At 36.5% G+C, this 15,032-nt stretch overlaps 1 protein-coding gene across 6 annotated transcripts in view; it reads right to left on the bottom strand.

Moving 5' to 3' along the window:
* The window catches only part of ptprz1a (protein tyrosine phosphatase receptor type Z1a), an 84,355-nt gene extending 69,817 nt beyond the window's left edge, over nucleotides 1-14,538 (bottom strand). For 3 of the 6 annotated variants that reach the window (XR_003593764.1, XM_028004117.1, XM_028004124.1), the window contains exon 1: nucleotides 14,279-14,538. Coding sequence is in view for 4 of the 6 variants with exons in the window: in XM_028004117.1 (XP_027859918.1) it covers nucleotides 14,279-14,339 (61 nt within the window). In the remaining 2 variants the exon portion in view is untranslated. The remainder of the gene's footprint in view (nucleotides 1-14,278) is intronic. The other 3 variants (XM_028004142.1, XM_028004133.1, XM_028004151.1) reach the window with 2 other exon arrangements.
* Nucleotides 14,539-15,032: the final 494 nt, after the last annotated feature.

Here is a 15,032-nt window from a genome sequence, read left to right on the forward strand (position 1 = left end):
AGAAATTCAAGCAGAAACTCCACAAACTCACAAGTTCAATGAAACAAGAATTGTGCTGTGATATCAAAGAAGGGGTTCTATGTTAACATGTAACTCGGTCTGTTGAGATGTTTTTGATTGAAATAGCTTTTGATTTTAGTACATGTGACCAATGCTGTACATTGAAAGAATGACCTTTTGCAGTTCTTTATAATCCATAAAATGTTTGGAAAATCTGCTGTGCATAATAATTTGGAACAGAGCATTTTGAGTTTTTTATTTTTGAAAAGAATACTGTTCTCATGGGGAGCTTTGTTCAGTAAAATTTGATTTATACTGTAATAGTTCATGACTTGAAAATTATACTGACCATCATTTGCATTGACCATTTAGGAAAATCTGAGAAAATATCACTTGCATAATAATTTGGAACACAATGTAGTGAATTGAGTTACCTAAATAAATACATTTTTCAATAATCTACTTTATTGAACATGGCTATCTGTCTAAGCTGCCGGATGTATTTCAAAAGTATGTTGAAAAACTTCCAGTATGTGTGCCAGAGACGGGAATTTCAGTTTCAGATTCAGACCCTGGACACTTTTAAGTCACAAAGACTCCAGATTGAGCTTAGACACACACTCTAAAGACTATTGACTTGACTTAAGCTCTGATGTGACTCAAGTCTCAGCCTTTGTTTTATGAAACCAAGACAGAACCCTTAACTAACAGCTGAAGAATCATATTTTCTGTGAAAGAGTGTGTGACTTTTCAGTCAGAGACATCTGCTGACTGTGGGTTATCAATGGCTCTTCCCAATCTGTTTACATTAGCTGCAGCTTCATAATAATGACCACAGTGATGTCTCGCTAGCTTAAGACTGTTTCACATTTTGTGGTCAGCATGAATGAGAACATTCCATTAGATTTGTCAGAAAACCTTTAGTTTCCTTTCAAAATCAACTGTTACACTAGTGGTGTCCCGATACTGATATGAGTATCGGTATTGGGCCAAATGCCAGCATCAAGTACTCATACTTGTAAAAACAAGCCAATACTCCAAACTGATACCACTGCTCTGCTGGATTTTCCTCCTAAGCTGCGCTGCGATGCAACTCGTAGGCCGGGGGTCAGCAACCTGTGGCTCTAGAGCTCTTTAGCGCTGCCCTAGTGGCTCTCTGGAACTTTTTCAAAAATGTTTAAAAATGGAACAAGATGGGGGTGGGAAATATATTTTTTTGTTTTAATATAGTTTCTGTAGGACAAACATGACACAATCATTCTTAATGTTTTCCAATGCTATAAAAATGTGTAGAATAAGTATTAAATTTCAACATTTCTGTCAACAAAGATTTGCATCATAGCCTGTGAAGTTTCCTTCAGCTGGGCGGGTTGCCAGGCTGGTGGCTGCTGTAAACAACCTGATGGGTGTGTGGTGAGCAAAGGGGAAAAGAGAAAAATAGCTGAGGAGAGATTCTACAATTATTGGACCGAAACATTTACATTCATTGCCATTGCAGAAGGATTACCTGAATGTTTGCACTGACTTGCTTGGCATTTGCACAGAAATCAAACTTAAACTGTATTAATTTAATTTTATATACTTTACCTTTTCAAAAGGCTACTTCTTTATTTTTATAACTGCAGGTTGCATTTTATTGCACTCCGTTTGTTGCCCAGAGAAGAGGCAGGTTATGCACGTTCTGTTTTGTTGTTTTTTCGATCACACACTTAACGGTGATTATTTACAAAGACAGGAAAATGACCCTTTCTCTGTCGATCTTCATAATAAAAATGACATCAAAAATCTGTTTTTTTATTGCATTTCTTTAATTTTATCAATGCAACGAAACATAATACATTAAAATTTTAAAGCACCATCATGCAACAGAGTAGTCACGTGGTGCGTTTTACTAGCAATCAGTGAAGTTCATCTTTTGCGTATTAATATTAAAGCACTTCCTTTTCTGATGAACTCCACAAACGTCATGAACATGACGTTTGCCCACTACACTGTTTTTGGCTTACTATGTTGTAATTTAAAACATAAAATGAGACATGTGGACAACAAGTTTGGATTTACAACACAGCTCTCTAATACCATTAGAAATGATCTTATTTGAAGTAAGAAGAAAACCCTCCAAAGCCTCAGTATTGCAGTTTGAGAATTGCAACACAGTTTGAGATAGGCACTATCAACTATCAACACTGGAGTTGAACTGTAAATAGCTAGACTATCTAAAAAGATTTCAGTCAACAATTAATAAATTAAATTCACTGTAAACTCGATGATCCACCAACACATAACCTCTGTTAGAGAGAATCAATTTCTAAAAAGCTTAAGAAAGAGGTAAAATATACATTTGACAAATTTATACATCTTTCTGGCCTGTTGACAGCTGGAGATAGGCACTGGCACCCCTGCAGACCCCAACGGGATAAGAGTGTAAGAAAATGGATGGATAGAAATTTACACACTAAAGCAAAGGGACCAGCTTCTGCTCCAACTACCCTTCAGCTGTCCTCTGTCCCTCTGCAGGACACTCGGCCTCCTCATGCTGCCATCACACCATGTCAGCACTTCATCATCAGGAGCCGCCTTGCAGGAGCTGCTCATCTGCTGCCATGAACTAATTGCTTTTTCACTTGCATGAAGCCATCATGCTGCTTCAGTGCGAGAGGGCAAACATCATCAGCACCAGTGCCATTCATTAACAGGCAGACATTTTGTGATTGTGCCATGGGGATGCAAGACTATTTTTAGGAATGAGTAGATTGAAAAAGGCTGCGGGGGGTGGGACACAGAGGAAATTATGGATTTCATTCTTTATCCTTCTCTAACCTTGACACAGTAAAGCAAGGTGTCCCATTTAGCTGTGTTAGCTTGTAATGATGACCTGATTATTTATACAATTAAAACACCAGTGTCTTTATTTAAAATTGTATTTGTTTATGCCAGCTCTAGATTTATATAGATCTTGTAAAAGTATTTATACGTTCAAAGGTTTTCCACATTCCACACAAAGTGATGCATGACTATGAAGTGGAAGGAGAGTCTTACATAGTTTACATTTTTTTCACAAAAAAGAAAAGTTTCTGAAAAGAAAAGTCTTATATGCATTTATATCCAGCCTCCTCTATCGGGATACTCCACAAATAAAATCCAGTTCAATAATAACTAACTAAACAGAATCCATCTATGTATAACTGAATCTCAGAATGAGTTACCAGCTGTTCTATAAAGGCCTCAGAGGTTTGTTAGATAATATTAGAGAGCGAAGGCTTGTAAACACAGCAGACAGGCCAGGAAGAAAACCATGGAGAAGATGGCAGCTCCTCCAAAGTGTCAGCTAATGCAGAAATCCACTGTTCAAGTGGAAGAATCTGTTGACAGGATATATACAAGAAGTGCACTTGATAAAACCATCTTATGTTGAAAGAACACTATAAAACTACCCTGAACATACTGTCTCCATAGTTAAACATGGTGGTGCCAACAACCTGCAGTTTGGATGCTTTTCGCTAGCGGGAATTTTATTAGCAGATCAGTACTGATGAGAAAGTGGATGGAGCAAAATCCAGTACAATCCTGGATGCAAACCTGTTAGACTGTAGAAGACCTAAGGACGGGGTGGAGGTTCACCTACCAGCAGGAGAACCACCCTGAACATACAGCCAGAGCTACAATAGATGGTTTAGTTCAAAGCATAGTCCCATGTCAGAATGACCCATTCAAAATCCAGACACAAAATGGCTGACAATAGATGTTCGTCATCCAATATGACTGAGCTACAACAATTTTAAAAAGAATAGGAAAAATAAAACAATGGGCAAAACCACAAATGACTTACAGATTTAACTGCAGTGGAAAATGCTTTTAAAACCAGGACATATTTACATGCTGATTTTGATATTTCAAAAATAATTTTAAACCTTATAACATTTTTCTTCCAGATCATTATTATGCACTCTTTTGTCTATCTGCCACACTGAATCTGGATAAAAGACATTGAATGTCCATTTTATGTAAGACAGACAGACAGACAGACAGACAGACAGACAGACAGACAGACAGACAGACAGACAGACAGACAGACAGACAGATAGATAGATAGATAGATAGATAGATAGATAGATAGATAGATAGATAGATAGATAGATAGATAGATAGATAGATAGATAGATAGATAGATAGTTTCACACAAGATAGACACTTGTGTGAAACTGCACTTGGCAGTTATCACTGTTGATTTCTTCAGTGTTTCAACTGCATTTAGAATGTTAAAGAAAAGATAAAAGTAAAATATAGATATCAGCTCAAGATAATGTTAACAACTAATAAGAAAAGGGGAAAAAGGGGAAAAGGGGTGAAAGGTGAGCCATCCTTGTCATCAACAATGGATTGGGATAACAGATCTAGCTTTTTGAGTACTTAGTTGAACTTGAGTTTTTTTCATAAGTGTCATTCATTCAGACTTGACTGGACGTAACTTTTACATCCATATGTGGAGGACTGGCCTCAGACAACAATTCTCCTGACCTTTTACAGCTTACCATATAATAATCATGTTGTACGTTTTCAAATACTGAACTCACATGTAAGCTTAAAATATCACTATCTTTGTCTTTGGTGTTGGTAGTGTTGTGCATCATATTTCATACAAAACATCAACCCTCTTCTGAAACCCTGAGGTATATTCTCAGCTGCTTTGGCTTGCTTTCTGTATGTCATTCTTTTTTTCAGTTATTCAATTTTATGCATTTAGATAAAAACTATTGTAAGTTACAAGTTTTAGCACAATTATAAAAGAAGCAAAGAACAACTTTGCAATCCATTCAATCCCCGAGTCACAACATTGAGATTTAATGTGAAATGTGATTTAAAACAGGATTCATTGCAGCCTGAGAAAACAACAAAATGTCCCCATGGAGTTCAGTAAATCTATGATTTATTTAACCTTTTTAAAAAGCTACTTTTTGGTAATCAGTCTAGCATCATAATTCCGGTAGTGTATTAACACTCCTGGTCATTTTTTAAAGAAATCCTGAAACTCACTTTTGACCTGTTTTTTTTGTTTGTTTTTTTTCTTCAAACAATAAATTTTTTCTCAATTTGTCAGAGTGATTTGAATAGAGACATGGTGATGTAGAGTTCAACTCCCTGTACTGTAAGCTTGTAATGATGGTGACTTAAGCTCATTCCTGCTGAACTCATGGAAGCTGATCTGGATAATAAGGTCAGACTAATTCATGAAATGTAAATGTTCTGTAAATACAAGAAAGGCCCTGCTGAAGCCCATCCAAGGTCTTTTGTGTGATCTAACATCTGCCTAATGCAGTTCTGCAGTCACCTGCTTAGATCCCTAACACAAGCAGATGAATGGAAAAGAAACGGAGCGTATCAGCCCTTTCACTGTTGAGGACTTTTTCCAGCCCATGTCCTCCACTTAGGCCTTTTATCGATGGTCTTTTACTGCATGGCTTTTTCTTTGTAGTGCTTCGTTGGTCTATGGCCCTTTAGCTAAGGGCCATCGAAGGTTCAGGATCAAACAGGGACTACAATCTTGCAGCCAATCCACAAGTGGATCCCAAATCCAATGGCTCTCCACAAGTTCCTCTACAGAGGCTTTACTTGTTTTACTGCTAAACAGGACCCTGATGTGAGGGGTCCCGTCAGAGGTACTGTAAGCCACCTGGATCTGCCGACATCCTCCATTACATAGTTCTGAAAAGCCGCAACCACAGAATATGAGGTGAAGGAGAGGGTGGGTCAATGTGGTGGCAGAACGCCAGGCAGGCATCAACAGGGACAATATGGTCACCCCATAACACCATCCTTCAACCCTCACACACCCAGAAATGAGAGGGCAGCCAAATGAAGAAGAGGATTAGAAAAAACCTTAAGGGGGTAAAAAGAAAGAGAGTAGACAGCAGATGAATGAAGCTGTGCCGCTGCCAAAGGGGAGCGATGCATGAAAACGGTTAACAAAACATGTGCAGCAGCAGAGAAGATGTAAAAGAAAGACAGAAAATGAGAGATTAAGAGCTAAGAAAAGCAAGAGCAAAAGAGTTAGAAAAAATGTTAAATAGCAAAATGTAAAGATCTTGGCTTGAGGGAATACACTGTAAGAAACATTTTTCACGTGCCAACTACTACCAATTGCAGAGGCTACACTAAACTACCAAAGGCATGTTTAAACAAAGTAGGTCTTCAGGCTTTCTGGATCTGTCAAGAAAATATTTGCCACCTTAAAGTTATTACATTTAATTGTCAGAATAATCAATAAATTACTAGTTGTTTACAACAGCCCTAATGTGAACACATAAAGATAAAGAAAAAAAAAACATTGTCTATGTAAGGATAAAGCACTGTTCTAAATCAATATACTTCATTATAGCTTGATAGAATATAATATTTTATTATTTTATTAAAAGTAAAAATTGATTCGGGACAGTTCCGTTGAATTTCAGTCACAATCAGGCTGGCTAACACCAGGCCTGTAAAATAAAAAAATAAAAAAATGTTTTAAATAGAACTTGTCTAACAACATGAAGCCTAAACGATCTTAAACATTATGGCTCTGTTGAAAAAAAAACATAATCAAGAACAGATGAGAAACAACATCACTAACATCTTTAAATCAGAAAAAGGTTAGAAAGTCATTTCTAAGCCTTTAGGACTCCAAAGAACCACAGATAAAAACATGGAACAGAAGTGAATATTCCAAAACGGTCAAAGCATGTACTCCAAAGTGACAGGGGTAGCCATGCACAAAAGTGTGTACTGTCTTACTTCTTGCCCCAAATTTTAATTTTCTCTTCACGCAATCTGTATCCCAATGTACAATTGGGGTAGCCTTTTCATAAAATCATGCATGTGCATGTTCACACAGCAGGAAAAAACCTGAGTTTATTTCTTTGTTATGGGTAAAATGATTTCCTTCATTATTTCATGCTACACTATTAACATATCTATACTGATTTTAAAGGTGAAAAACTGTATTCACTATTTTATAAAAGCACAATCACAAGTTTTCTTTTTTTTTATTTTGCTAAGTTAAAACAATTCCCATGGAACAATAGAGCCTTAAGCCCAAAGAACATTTGTCAACACACTGTTCATTTTACATAGCTTATTTAAAAGAACAGCTGATATTTAAAAGTCAATTTAAATGATTTAAAACCATTTAGATAATATTTTTTATGATTAAAGTTGACCTAAAAACACCACATAAAGAGAATTGATTTTCTGTATTTTCTGCCACAGACTAAAGCTCACGAAGCCTTATCTGATGCAAGGTATGATGTTTTTTACAGTGTACAGTAGACAAAGCGGGCCTGAGAACAGAGATAGAAGCTGGCAGGAAATGGGGTTGGTAACGAGGCTGGGGATGTTGAGGAAGACTAATGAACGAAGGAGCGCCGCTTAACCTGCACTCCAATCTCCCTGTGAGACCTCCGGGCCCGAGGAACTCCAGAATTCCCCACCCCACTCTGCCACCCATTCACGGAGCCCTTCTCCCCTTTCCCACCCATTCACCCACTCTGTACTCTCACACGTCTGCCCCAGCTTCACACTGCCACAGAGTCTCGTCCTTTTTCCACAGACTGGCAGTGAGACAAATTGCCATGCAATCATGCATCACACTTGTCATCAGCTTAACTTTATAGGAGCTGGTTATTGAAATACAATCATGTTTTGGAACTTTGTTCCTCACACAAACTTGAAACAGGTCAGCTTTGAAATGAAGAAAATTAAAGTTAGGCAAAGACTTCTTACATTTTTACTCCAGGCTGTTCTTTTTTTTTTTCTTCCCCTTAGAGTTGTCTCTTGGCAGCTCACTTAACACAACGGAAGCTAGATTAAATACAATATAAACCTCCATATAACAAAACATTATAGTTTGTACATGTAGATTTTAAAACTAAACAAAATGCCATAAATCAAAGCTTAGCGTGCTGAACATTTTTAGGAGTTGGACATGTTTCCAGTTTCAAATAATATCAGCATTATGACAAGCTACACTAAAGAAAAGACTTCAATTTGCTTTTATGATTGAAAGTCGTTTAACCATTTAAAGGCTGACAGAAGAAACTATTGTCACAGAATTTCCATTTTTAAAATTAGAACAGTATATTGAATACTCTGAACATGAGAAAACAAAACAGCAAATAATTGATACATTGTCCAGTTTTCACAAATTTGTTATATAATATCTGATACATTGGGCTTTTATGGTCATGTAATTATCAAAAGGCAAAGTTAATAAAACAAACATGGATCTGGCTAATACAAAGCATATTTTTTACAATGTATGCCAGGATTTGGTCCATGCAGATTTATTTAGCAGGATCCCTGTACAATTTCTCTTTCTGGCAATTTTGAATAATATTTTGAATAGACAACAAATAAGGCAGTAGATTGTAACGGTTTACATTTAAACAGATAATGTTGACTTATGTCAACCAACAGCTTTTCTCCTTCACTGTTGCAGGTGCAGGAGCTTTACTGGCCTTTTAAATTGCTCTTAAACATGATCTTAGGTTTAGGTTAGTATGTCACATCCTTGCCAGGGATGCCTAGATGCAAACAACACTGTTTGCCTTGTCTTGTCGGCTAAAGGGAGAGGCTCATGATTTCTATGGATGTACTTCCCATGAAATTAAAACTCAGTGCAGCTCATGATCAGGTGAGAAGCTATGGACAGAATAGGAGCTGAATGTCTCTTGTGGCAGTGTTGCCACATAAAAGTCAAACTGTTTGGACAAATATATGAGTCAGAAGGGATCTAGAGTGTGAGCAATTTAGTCAGGAATAACACCAGACTTCTCAATAGCACACCTGAAAAGAAAGAAAGAGGTTGCCCTGCTGCAACCAGCCTAGAAACAAAAAAAGTGTGTTTAACGCTGAAAATCTTCCTGAGGTTCACAACAGGCACACATTAGATCAATTTTGTGGCCTAAACCAATCAGAGATTGGTGATGATCCAGCTAAACTCCTTCTGCACCTTCTTTGAAGTTGTGTCAGAACTGGACTTATGTTTTAAATAAAGAATGCTCTCATTTTCATCCTTTGCCATCTTGTTACGGTGGGAAGATTCAGCTCCCCCTTCACATTGAATAAGGACTGTTTCATAGGGGATATAAAATGGATAAGGGATCATATGTTTTGTATGGACTTGGAAAAGATAACATTTACTGTCCGAGGTTCTGAAAACAGATTGTATAAAATTTGGCACCCTTTTTAACTGCTTATGAGAAATCTTCTCATTTCTTCTCTTTTCATATTTGAGAACAATATATCCACAAATGTGGAGATATTATACAAACAAGGTTATCTCAAATGCCAATGTTTATTTGTGGTATTGTTTTTCTACTTTGTGCAAATGTTATTTATTTTATCTCAGTTAAGTTTTGCATAATAATCATGTTACACATTAATCATGTGTGACTGCTGGGATTTGTTTGTGGCTTAAAATCTGTTAAAATTTGATTGCTCTGCATATTCCATGTAATTTTTATTACATGGTTTCTATAATGACAATAAAGATTATTGATTGAATTATTGTTTTGTACCATATTTATGAATATTTTGCTAATAATCCATAAAAAGATATTTGGGAAAAAAATGGTGTTCCTAACTTTTGTGTTGGTTTACCTCAGAACAAAAATTAAGTGCACCAGTGCAAAACGTTGGTCTGGAACTCAGGTAAGTTCATATTAAATTTGATAAAAATTTGTATCTTTAAGAAAAAACATTCTACTAAAGATTATATTGAAATATCAATTATTTTTGACAACCCTGGTAACTGGTTACTACCCACCTATCCATTTCAATAACTGATAACTTGTCCAAGCATAAGCAAACTGGAAGACATAAAACAGCAGTGGTTAGTCTTTGCCAAGTATGTGTGCCGTCTACATACTGTAATATTTCATATAGTGCTATTCAACCATCCTTAGTAAATGTGTCGCTACAGCCTTTGAGCATACAAAATCCCATTAAATACATCATGAGCTTATACGTCTACTAACAGTTAGCTGGTTAATCAATTAGCAAACCCCAGTGACTACACACACGGAGCTGAGCAGGTTTCACTGCTGTCACCTTCAGTCTGAACAAATTCTCAAAAGACTTTCTCCTCTGCACTTTTTTTTTGTTTGAGCTGCTTCGTCCAACTTCAGCAATCAACAATTTTCCTGTCCTTATTACAACAACATCATCATGTAATTCATTCACATTTACCTCTCAAAGTGGACCAGGAAACATTTAAGAAATCGCAAGTTTTTGAAATATCAGTTTAACGGTACGTGGGGTTTAAAAAGTGTTACAAAATGTTACACTATCAACGGACTCCAAAAGTTCTTCCTCTCCCTGGATTGTCCTCTATTAAGCAATTTGTGATAAGAAAAGTTGCAATGTTTATAAAATCTCTCTTCTTCAAATTCTGAGCTGTTTTGTCTTCCTCTGATGTTAATCAGAGTGAAACCAAATATTTTAAGCACTTCATTGGGCTGCAGCCAAGATGAAAGTGGAACAAGCAAGACTGACTTCTTACTAACATAAAGTCCTTAAAACTCTGGATCACTTCATTCTTGCTTTTAGACACAAGATGAAATCCTGACAAACTTCTCTGTCCTGGAGGTCTGTTTTCTCTCTGACATCTGACCTGCAGCAACAGAAACTTTACCCAATTAGAAATAAGATCATTGCAGCAAGAGTAGGTGTCTCTGTGAAGCACTCCCTAGTGAAAAAAATATATACTTTAGTATATTTCAACTATACTTACATTTGTGTAAGTGCATTTTAAGTACACTAAGTATTAAGTTTACTACCTATAAATATATACAAAGTATACTAAAAGCATTCTTGTACCAATTTTGACGTTATAACTTTAAACATACTTAAATATAATTATATCAAAATACACTTTTAAAAAATATATTAAATAAAAGCATACTTTAAGGTAACAAAATATGTATTTGCTCAAGTACATTTACAAGTACGGTAATATAGACTTTCTCAAGTGTATATTTAAAAGATATTTTAAATATCTTTTAAATATATGTTTTAAAGATATTTAAAAGATATCTTTGAGCATATATTTTAAAATATATGCTCATTCTTGCTTTTAGACACAAGATGAATTTTAAAAAAATCTATTTTGAGCATATATTTTAAAATATATGCTCAAAATAAAATGTTTAAAATTTCACTTAACACTTACTTTAAATGATTAATTTCAGTATGTTTTAAATTACATCTCAGTATGTACTTTAGGCTAATAAAGTATGCCATTTTAGGTGCCTTAATAATCTTTTACTATTTTTGTTAAAATGTTAAAGAATTAAAAAAATAACAGTCCTTATAGTGGAACTTGATGTAATATTGTTTAACAAAGTAAATAATGTGTTCATACCTCAAAATATAAAACATTGACAGCTTAGTGACAGAGTTGCTACAACAAAAACAATACTTGTCCTGAACACTAAATGTAGCAGGTATCTTCAGTTTTACATCGCTCCGAATATGATCTGTTTTCAGTTTTTTAACTAAAACACGGAAGTTGTCTTTACCCAATCCATTTTCAGATGTATGATGTAAGATCTATTATTGAACGGCATTAGCTCCAGTTCACACTCCAGACCAGATGGTGGCGGTATTGCACACTTTCAGTTTTTTTTTTTTTAAAGCGCCATAAAAAGAAGAAAAGCTATGATTTCAGAGAAGATAACATACGCTGTTCAAGTTCGCCATTTTTACTCGCATAATATTGAATTAAAAGTAGAGACGGCCTTGATAGTTTTGGTAAATTCAAGTTGTGTTGTCGTCTAATTCGACGATGGAAAGAACCGATGGAAATTAAATGCGGGTCACGAAAGGAGCTCGAAGAGACAAAGGCTGCTAACGTGTTGCTAGCTGGTGGTAAGTTTGCTTCCAAATTCTAATTATCGTTGTTTAATTATAAAGAGTGCAGTAAAGATATAAACTTACGTTGGTTTCAGAAATAATTACTTTATTAATTTTATTATGACTTTTATTATTATTACTATAACAATCATTCAGTTTCATATTATAACTGCATGGAGGCTCTGTGTGTTGCGACTTGCTATAGTTTTCTTCATAAACTTAACCTGGTTTTAATTAAGCTCAGTATCCCAAAGAGACTTTGATATTGTGAGGTTTTTGTTATAACTCGTTCATCATTGTTTTCATCTTCGACATATTTTTGCAGTCTAAGCAAATGAAGATGAAAGAGGAAGCCAGGGATCAGAAATTAGAAAACCTAAAGACTTTCCTGTCTCAGAAGAGGCTCTGGCTCCACCAGATCACCAACCAGTTCTGAGGATGAACCTTCACATCGTCTTCATGGTGGAAGGATTCTTTTCTTTTAAATGAGCAGCTGGCCACATTTTTAACAGTAAAAACTGGTGTTTTACCAACACTAAGTGCTTAATAAACATGATTTGATTTAAAAAAAATAATCGGACAGAATTTATTCCCCTTGTTAATCTACCATTTCTCTTTCACACATTTTATTTGTTTTTAGCTTTCAGGGCCCTGTGATGGACTGGTGACCTGTCCAGGTGAACCCCGCCTCTCATCTGATGACTGCTGGAGACGGGCACCACCAGCCCCCCTCACCACCCTGCAAGGATCAACGTTCTTTGGTAGAGTAGTCGTCTTGCGATCGGAAGGTTGTAGGTTCGATTCCAGCTTCCTCCTGCCACATGTCAATGTGCCTCTGGGCAAGGCACTTAACGCCAAATTGCCTACCGATCTGCGTATCGGTGTTATAAATGTGTGTGTGACTCTAGCGTAAAGCGCTTTGAGTGGTCAAAAATGACTGGAAAAGCGCCATATAAGTTCAGTCCATTTACCATTTAAAGTGCACCTGTTGTTTTATTGTGCTAATTTTCATAAGCATGTTGTCTGTAAATTTGTACAATTCTGTGATAGTATATTGGCAATGTACTCTTGAAAAATGTGAGTAAGACTGTATTTGATGGGATGTGCATCAGACTGACATGATACTGTCATAAACGTGACACCTGGTAGGACATACTAACAGGTGTAATGAAGTGTCATTCAGTAAATAATGACACTATTAATGAGAAGTTGTTTTAAAAGTTGGTTGACAAGTGTTATGTCATGTTTATGACAGTGTCATGTCAGTCTTATGCACATCCCATAAAATAAAGTGTTACCAAAATGTGAATATATTAAAAGTACAATGTAATTAGTTTCACCTGGAAAGTGTGTTGTAATTGATCCTTCTGTGTTCTGGTAGCCTGATGTGTTTGCAGAACTGTAGTGTGTATGAAGCATGTAATGTACAAAGTGGCAAAGCAGAATAATTAAAGACATTAAGTAACTAAAAAGTTACTACATTAGCAATTATAATAAACCAAACATGTAATTGTAGCATATTGTAATCACACTACTAATATATAAAATATGTAATGACAATGTACTTAAAATACATTGCAAGTACATTTTAAATGTAATTCAATCACAAAAATAGTACACTCAAAATATACTAATCAATCACATTTATATTACAGAAAAAGCAATATACTTAAAGTACTGTATACTAAGTGTAACTTAAGTTTTCAAACAAAGTATGTTGAAGCACACTTAGTACACTTTAAATTGTGCTTTAATACAATTTAAATAGTATTAAAGTACACTAAGCACAAAATTGTTCCAAAATGTCACACTTTAAGTTCACTAATCCTAAGTAAACTTGAAGTATACTCATGATTAGTCTGATCTCAAGTATGTTAAAATTGAACATAGTTAGTATATTAATTTTTCACCAGGGATGGAGGATTACGGTTGTTGTTTCAGACAGATTAGGAGCATCTGACAGCTTTAATGAACCAGTGAGACCGCGTCCAAACCACTTTTTCATGCTTGACAGCTCCGCTTTGGAGCTGATAGGATACCTTCTGCTCCTCCCAGCGTTTTAATCTATCATCCCGCAGAAGCACCGGGTGATTTCCAACAGAAAACAAAGGAGACATCACACACATGAAGCCAAGACCCACAGCCCTTTGTTTGATGGAACTAAACTTGGGCAAAAGCATCTAATCCAAACTCATTAGCAGCGCTATCGTTTTAGTTTGTTTCTGGCGAAGCAGCGCACCTGGAGCTGCTGCGCAATAACCGCAAAAGTTGGCCAGCGAAAAACGAGAAATACAAAAATAAATCACATTCAGCTAAATCTGAACGTGAACACGAGAAAACAGCATGATAGGTGTAGTGTGGACCAAATACATCCCGCAGCATGACTTACCTTGTTGGCAGATGAGGATAAAGTGCGCAACCAGAAGCAGCCCGCTGCCTTTACTCTCCATGTTGCGGGAAAAACGCTCGTAGCTCGGAGAAGTTATTGAAACCGAAGTGGAGTCGGTTGATGGGAAACCAGTCCCGGCCAGTCCCAGGTCCTTACAGCTCCATGCTGCTCTAACTGCGGTGCTGGTCGTTGTTGTGGTTTGGCTGCGTGGGTGCGCGCGCGCGTGTGTGCACCGTGTCCTCCCTCCGCTTTGACTGAAGAGCAGCCGCCAGACTGAAGCTCTGCACCGCCCACAGTTCGAGGTCACGCCGGCTCCATTTCTTTCACACAACAAGCCCGAGCAGCGCTTCTCACACTCATAATGCACTGCTAAGCTGATAGCTAATGGAGGGAAATAAAGAACCAAAACAATAGCTAAGCAAATAAAGAAGAGAAACAGAAGAGGCAAGGAAACAACTAACACAGGGACGACAGAAGAAAGATAAAAGTGGAAGAAAGGATGAGAGTGAATGAATGAACTAAAGCATGCTGTGAAGAAAAAATAAACTAAAGGAAACATAAAGAAAAAGAGGAATATTGATGGGAAAAAGCCAAAGTGCCAATATTTGATCTTAGCTGAATAAAGTATCTCTTCCTGATACACCAACTCACATCATCCCCAGACAAACGGACCGGTGGAGAGATTCAGTCAGACTGAAATATAAAACATGCTCCAGAAGTTTATCAGCCGAGTTTATTTTGTCAACCACTTGGG

This window comes from Xiphophorus couchianus, chromosome 2 (assembly GCF_001444195.1).
Source record: "Xiphophorus couchianus chromosome 2, X_couchianus-1.0, whole genome shotgun sequence".
NCBI classification, from domain to species: Eukaryota; Metazoa; Chordata; class Actinopteri; order Cyprinodontiformes; family Poeciliidae; genus Xiphophorus; species Xiphophorus couchianus.